The sequence below is a fragment of the Etheostoma spectabile genome, chromosome 21, assembly GCF_008692095.1.
Source record: "Etheostoma spectabile isolate EspeVRDwgs_2016 chromosome 21, UIUC_Espe_1.0, whole genome shotgun sequence".
Taxonomy (NCBI): domain Eukaryota; kingdom Metazoa; phylum Chordata; class Actinopteri; order Perciformes; family Percidae; genus Etheostoma; species Etheostoma spectabile.
The window spans coordinates 22,544,615-22,552,095 of NC_045753.1; the positions used below are offsets into that span (position 1 = coordinate 22,544,615).

Here is a 7,481-nt window from a genome sequence, read left to right on the forward strand (position 1 = left end):
CAAGAGTTATCTCAAGACACTTTACAGAAACAGTAGGTCTAGACCACACTATAATTTACAAAGACCCAACAATTCCACTAATTCCTCCAAGAGCAAGCCTTTAGTGTGACAGTGGCGAGAAAAAACTTCCTTTTAGGAAGAAACCTCAGACAGACCCAGACTCTTGTTGGCGGTGTCTGATGATGCTGGTTAGGGGTGTGATGAACAGTGGCAATAATAGTTACAATAAAGATAATGGAACAATGACTAGAAAGAGTAGAAGTTCATGGCAAAGCAGGGTACTGCAGGGCGTTACATGACATTACAGGACGTAGCAGGGCAGAGCAGAGCATAGCAGGGCGTAGCAGGGCACTGCACACACAAGGGACACACACAAGGGACACACTCTGGACTTGATTGTCTCAAAGGGTCTGAACATTTCCAAGGTTGTGGTGACTGACGTTTGCTCTCTCTGATCATCCTGTGTTTCTTTAACGGCACTATCTCTGTGCCCAAAAGTGTCCAAACAAAGATAATCAGAAAACGTATATCACTGAAAACACCAGTGAAACATTATTCAGCTTTTCTCTCACACCGCCCTCTCTGGGCTACAGTCAGTGAGCTTGTAGACAATTTCAACTGTAAAATTACAAATGTTATTGATGCCATTGCTCCCATAAGGTCCAAGTTGTCTCTGGTAAGAAAAGATCTCCATGGAGAAATGTCCTACTGGTGAGAACAGAAAAAAGAGAGTGTAGGAAAGCTGAACGAAGGGTGGCGAAAAACAAATCTCTGGTCCATTATACACCTATAAAGAGAGACTTCGCATTTATAATTTGGAACTGAGGAATGCAAGAAGGTCCTTCTTCTCTGATATTATCTCTAGAAAAAATAAAATTCACGTGCTTTGTTTGCTACTGTTGATAGGTTAACAAACCCTCCAGTACCAGTAGCATCTGAAATTTATCTACCAAGGCCTGCAATGACTTTGCCTCCTTCTTCAAAGACAAAAATCAGAAGATTAGACAAACACGTCCGTGCTCCATATCAAGTTCAGGACATGTGTTGTCACAGTGTTCAAGCAAAACTAGTTCCAATATGACAGAATTCACACAATCAACATACAAACCTGGAGGACATTATTCAACATCTGAAAACCTCGACCTGTTGCTGATATTCTACCAACGGGACTTTTCAAAAATGTTTCCAATGTTGACTTCTGATCTTCTACGATTGTGAACACATCTCTTCTTTCAGGTATCTTTCCACAGGCCCTGAAAACTGCAGTAATCAAACCACTTTTAAAAAAGAACAACCTAGACAAGTCACTAATGAGCAAACTAGGCCCATATCAAACCTTCCGTTTTTAGTAAAATCATTGAAAAAGTAGTCTTTCAAAAACTCAACCATTTCTTGTCACTAAGCAACGTTTTGATACCTTTCAGTCGGGTTTCGACCACACCAAGCACTGAAACGGCTCTTGTCAAAGTCTTTAATGCATCCACCTTAACACAGATAGTGGCAAATTTCAATCTTAGTATTACTTGATCTCAGTGCTGCATTTGACACGGTGACCATGACATTATAATAGAACGATTGGAAAACTGGGTAGGACTTTCGGGCTTAGTACTAAACTGGGTTGAATCCTACCTAAAGAATAGGGATTACTTTGTGTCAATAGGTAATTATACATTGAGCGTACAAATAGAAGTGCGGAGTTCCGCAAGGCCTCCATTCGGGCTCTTCTGTTTAAACATACATGCTTCCACTGGCTCAGATTATGGAGAAAAACAAAATAAGTTACCATAGTTATGCGGATGACACACAAATTTACATAACCTTATCGCCAGGGGACTATAGTCAAATACAAAAACTGACTAATGCATCAAACAAATAACGACTGGATGTGCCAGAACTTTCTGAAATTAAAGAAGAAAAAATGAGGTAGTTGTTTTGGAAAAAAAGAGGAACGATTAAAGTCTGCGCTCAGCTTCAAACAACAATGTTAAAAACAACAAAGCCGAAATCTGGGTGTAGTCATGGACTCAGACCTGAACTTTAACAGCCAACATTAAGACAATTACAAAGTCAGCCTAATATCACCTAAAGAACATATCAAGGGTTAAAGGACTTATGTGGCAACAGGACTTGGAAAAACTGGTCCATGCTTTCATCTTCAGTAGACTGACTACTGTAACGGGTCTTTACAGGTCTCCCTAAAAAATCAATCAGACAGCTGCAGCTGATTAGAACGCTGCGCTCGAGTCCTCACTAAGACCAGAGACGATCACATCACTCCAGTTCTGAAGTCTTTACATGGCTCCTGTGTCTCAAAGAATGATTCAAAGTACTCTTGCTAGTTTATAATCCCTAACGGTTAGGTCCAAAATACATTTTTGATCTGCTACACTATGACCCCCCCAGACCTCAGGATCTGGGACAGGTCTACTTCTGTCCCCAGAGTCAGAACTAAACAGGGTGAAGCGCTTTCAGTTTCTATGCTTCATATCTGGAATAAACTCCCAGAAACCTGCAGATCCGCTGTACTCTCAGTTCTTTTAAACAAGGCTGAAGACCTTTCTTTTGATGCTGCCTTTCTTAATTAATGCTCATTTCTTTCTTATGCTGCACTGTAACTTTTATTTGTGTTTTATGTGTCCTAATGTTTCTATTTTGTTTTAACTGTCTATTATGGTCTTATTGATTTTTATGCTTATGACTTTAATAGTTTGTACTTGTGTTTTATCTGTTTAATGATTGTGTGTAAAGCACTTTGAATTGCCCTGTTGCTGAAATGTGCTATACAAATAAAGCTGCCTTGCCTTGCCTTGCCTTGCACAGTGTAGCATGGTGCAGCAGGACATAGCAGGGTGTGGAGCAGGACCACTGGGACAGCTGCAACAATGATTTAGGTGACCAAGGAAACATGCTGGGTGAAAAAAAAGGACTCTGGGGAATAAGCTACCTAGAACTAAGTTAGTAACAATCATTCCTGGGGCGAGAGAAGCTCAGTGTGTCAAAAGAAGTCCCTCGGCAGTCTAAAAACTATAACAGCCTAATAAAGAGAAACAGGATAAGGAGAGAAACCTGGTTGGGCTAGAATACCCCTTTTAAAATGTATTTAGAAATTATGACAAAATCTAATAGTTTACTGCATCAAATGTTCCTCTTTTTTCTTTGACTGCAGATGTGTACCTTTAAATAGACAGTTTGTATCTTGCCACAGTGCTGACCGCAGGCCTGCTCACTGTATGTTGAGTAGAGTAATTGGTGAGCGGGAATGCGACTGTAGGCCACCCTCTTCTCACCACGTATCATCCAGATGATCACATCGGGCATGCTGTTCTGGGGCTGAACAAAAGACGTGCACAAATGCAGAATTATGGCTCGGCAAAACAAACAAGATAATGCTTGGCAACATTATTTTACTTCAGGTCCCCCTCTTTTGTCTGAAGTGGAATTTCAAATGCTCAAATGCTTGCTGTCTTTGTACTACGTACTTCCTCCGCAAGCAGTTTAAGTTTGTCCAGCCAGGTCTCTAAGTCAGGCAGAGTGTCACGGATCTCTCTGGCCTCCTCTCTCATGCGTCTGGCTCCGTCCTTGATGTTGGCCAAAGCGCTGTCTCTCAGTTTCTTGATTTGGATGTCCAGAGATGTCAGGTTGGAGCGACCCTCAAGCTCAGGTGTTGGGAAACTGGGAGGAGAGCAGAGACACAAATTGCAAATGAATAATTCCAGTCGATAAAACACACAAACTGAGTTATACTAAATAATTAACCAGTAAACTCTTATGACTATTCTTGTTTTGATAGTATTTTGTTGAAACTGAACCAATTCTCCTTCCTATTTGTGGGACTCTCTTGGGTTCATATTACATTAAAAAAAGGGCGCAACATAAATAATCGTGCTGTCTTTTTTGGCAACGCCCCATTCTATGTTTACCTTTCAAGGTCTTCAATCAGCTGGTTGAGCAACTTCAGCCACACCTCTACAAGTTGACTTTCTGAGACTTTAGCCAAGATGGCCGTTTTAAATGCCTCCAGGTTGGATTGCTGCAACAACAAGATAATAGGGATGAGGACTACACGCCTATCTTAAACCTCTATGACTGGCTCTCACATTGACACATGTACACACACATACCAAACATTAGTACAGTACGATTTAATGGCTGCAAACATATCAATAAATCAAAAAGGTTTTGTGGATTACAAGGGGTATTGCATTATTACCAGGCGGTGAGTGATATAGAGAATGATGTTGACAGAGTCTAGGCGGTGGCTAATGTCCTCCCAGTACGAGAGAACCACAACTACTGGCTTAGTGTTCACCCAGGGCAGGTAATAGTAGTGGTTACCTAGAGAAAACACACACCATTTAAAAGTCCTCTTGACAAGAAAGAAGGTTTTAAATGTGTCTTTAGTGCATTAACAAATCACATCACATTGTAGCTTCCTCACTCACCATCAAATACAGCACGGCTATACTGAGTGGTGGAGGCCAGCGGTTTGCAGGTGGTGTCCAATTTGTTGCCGTAGTTACCGATGCTGACCTCAAACTGGATTGGCTCTCCTGGTTCCTGTATCATGGATGCGCTGTAGAAGACTGCACACAAACTGAACTTCCTCCTCCTCTGGTACTTCTAAACGCAAACAAGAAAAAGAAAAGAGAAGTTGAAAACATTTTAACCAACTCATTGTTTTGTATCACGCAGGGACAAGTGAAACCACGCTGCTGTCACACTGAACCACACATAAATAGTCGCATTACCTGCACCACCAGGATGTCATCACTGTGGATACTGTCTACTGTTTTGTCTGCTTTTGTCTCTAGCATAGTGGACAGCTCGACCAGGATCCTGCCCCTGTACGCCACTCCTTCTCCCTGCAAAGACATTGATATAAACTGTTAAACCAATAAATGGGATGTAGTACAGGGGTAAAAGGGAAAAAAGATTACAATTGTAGATACAATTCTACAAAACAAATCAAGTCTTCACTACATTGCCATAATTGAGATCCTCATAGGGGTCTGGCAAGCCGGTGAACTCTCTGGGGCTGCCGTACAGGTTGACATAGCAGGGCCCAAAGGCGGGCAAGAAACCCACTTCAGACTGCCCCGTGGTAGCTGTGGAGACATGGAGAGAGACTTAACCTCTTTATGATTAGATGAAAGCTAAGCTTGTTAGTAAGTGCAGTATTTGACGTGGTGGTGATGGACAGACTGAGATGGAAACAGTGAATGTTCAGTAAGCAGCTGGCAGGCACTACGGCAACTAAACAGCTTAAATCCTGATACTGACGTCAAAACAGAGCACAGCGTAACTTTTTTTGGCAAATGTGCAAGCAGATATTTAGACTAATTCAGCAAATTAGCATGCGCAACATGCTTTGTGAATTACATCTCATGCAACACAGAGCAAAAAAGAACACGGTGGAACCTTCATATGATGGTATTTCCCCACTCCCCGCACGTTCCTCTATTCCAGGAGAAAAAGGACAATTCAAGTACCACTAAGAAGTTAATACACACAGGCACATAACCATAACAATGGATACATTTTTCCACACAGGTTTTCACAAAAGATCCAGACCTATTAGGCAGTTTTCTGTGATGTAATAATTTTAATTACGTACTACTTTTTAAAATGTCTAAAAAAGAATACCTTCTATCTCTCCACCAGAGGAGGCTATCTTGGCAAGGTTCAGGTATGTGGTGCCAACAGCATCATTTCTTGTCAAACGATCCCTGTAATTACACACACGACACCCTTAGACCCACACTGCACACACACATAGCACTGCACTTGTAATTAACTGTTAACATGCACATTTTAAAATGTAGGGGTTATTGTAATGTTCTGCTTTTTCACTATCTCTATAAAGGAAGTACATTTTATAAAAAATAAAAAACAATGTCTCCTTGTTGTTAATGTATTAATTGGCTCTGGGATTCGAGAGGGTTTTCAACACGTTCTGAGGCACACAAAGTTTTCCTAACCTTTCCTCTTGCACTTATTTCCCCTTCAGCCTTCCTGGACCCAAGTTATCTGAGTGATCGCTCAGAAATGCACAATAATGAAAATTAGCTGCGAGACGGTGCCAACAGGATCCCAGAGCATACTGAGGGGAAGGGAGGGGCCTGCACATAGATGGGCTGCTGTACAGTATTATTCTCATGTGGTTGGTGCACAGCTGACTACACTGACTAGAAGTTTTGTGGTACACGTTTTTGACCACATGAAAACAAATAACAGTGACTTTTCTTGAACACAAAGTTACACATGTTAAATATAAGTTGTAATCTTGTTTAACTTACCAATCAAACACTGTCAGTTTGACACGCTCACACATAGAGGGGAACTACAGAAAACGAAAGAAGCAGGTTATAAAAGACTGAAATTCATTCATGATGCCTATTTCTTTGATGCTAGGTCTTTTTTTAAAGATTCCTTTTTGGGGCTTTTATTGCCTTTATTTATAGGACTGAATAAGCAATCTAAGTGGGAGAGAGAGAAGGACAACATGCAGCAAAGGGCCAAAGGTCAGATTCGAACCCACGGCCACTGCAACAAGGACTAATCCTCGTTACATGGGGCGCACGCTCAACCAGGTGAACTAACCAGGCGCCCCAGAACACAGCTTTTCATCCTCTCACCTTGACTTGGAGGTTCAGCACTTGGTTCCACTCTGGGTTTGCATTCTTCTCAATGATCTGAGTGCACAGCTGGAGAGAAAAACAAACCATCAGCTTTTCTTCTGTTACACAACGATTGTTATGTCCAAAGCTGCAGCTAAAAGGAGCTAAAATGATCAGGAACCTTCTTGCCAGCGAAGCAAGCCTCCAAGAAGGGATCCACCAGGTTCTTCTTGTTTTCTTCCCCTCCAAATATTTCTTTCATGCTCTGAACAAATGCATCATCCACTGAAATGAGAAAACATTGGAAGAAATGTTAATTAAATGTAACCATACTTTATTTATTAGTAAGTAAGTCTCCACATGCTTAACTTAAGGTTTTTTTGTGTATGACCAAGTATTTGTTATGTCCTGTGTGGTTTTAAAGACCATATAATTTGACAATTATAAAATTATTGCCACATCTTGTCTTACTCTGGGGAATGTCCTCAGCTCTGAACACCTTCAGTGACAGGGTGGCCCATCGCAGAGTCATGCCAGCTGGCAGCAGCAGATTGCTCTCTATGTCATCCTGGTCGTCATTTAACTCCCTCTTCTCCACCTGCAGTGTGTGAGATAGAAAGAACAAAAAAAAGAGTCTATGAGAGAGAGTAGGGGGCATGGCCATAACAACCAGCGCCAATGAAGTTCATCTGAGAGTCTGTCCAACGTACCGGAGGCTCATCTCCGGCCCCAACTACGAAGAGGCTGACTTTGAGGTAGCCTTTAGCCCCAGAGCTGGACTCATCGGATTCATTCAGCAGGAGCCATTTCCTCATTACACAGTGGGCTGCAATAACACACACACACACACACACACACACACAC

At 41.7% G+C, this 7,481-nt stretch overlaps 1 protein-coding gene across 3 annotated transcripts in view; it reads right to left on the minus strand.

The window, feature by feature from the left end:
• LOC116671150 (myoferlin) overlaps positions 1–7,481 on the minus strand; it is a 31,343-nt gene that overhangs the window by 14,769 nt on the left and 9,093 nt on the right. For 2 of the 3 annotated variants that reach the window (XM_032502145.1, XM_032502143.1), the window contains exons 11-24: positions 7,328–7,443; positions 7,089–7,215; positions 6,799–6,902; positions 6,636–6,704; positions 6,297–6,340; positions 5,644–5,726; positions 5,419–5,457; positions 4,981–5,105; positions 4,749–4,862; positions 4,443–4,620; positions 4,211–4,335; positions 3,921–4,030; positions 3,480–3,672; positions 3,175–3,330 (exon numbers count right to left, since the gene is read on the minus strand). In XM_032502145.1, the coding sequence (XP_032358036.1) occupies positions 3,175–3,330; positions 3,480–3,672; positions 3,921–4,030; positions 4,211–4,335; positions 4,443–4,620; positions 4,749–4,862; positions 4,981–5,105; positions 5,419–5,457; positions 5,644–5,726; positions 6,297–6,340; positions 6,636–6,704; positions 6,799–6,902; positions 7,089–7,215; positions 7,328–7,443 (1,583 nt within the window). The remainder of the gene's footprint in view (positions 1–3,174; positions 3,331–3,479; positions 3,673–3,920; positions 4,031–4,210; positions 4,336–4,442; positions 4,621–4,748; positions 4,863–4,980; positions 5,106–5,418; positions 5,458–5,643; positions 5,727–6,296; positions 6,341–6,635; positions 6,705–6,798; positions 6,903–7,088; positions 7,216–7,327; positions 7,444–7,481) is intronic. The other variant, XM_032502144.1, reaches the window with a different exon arrangement.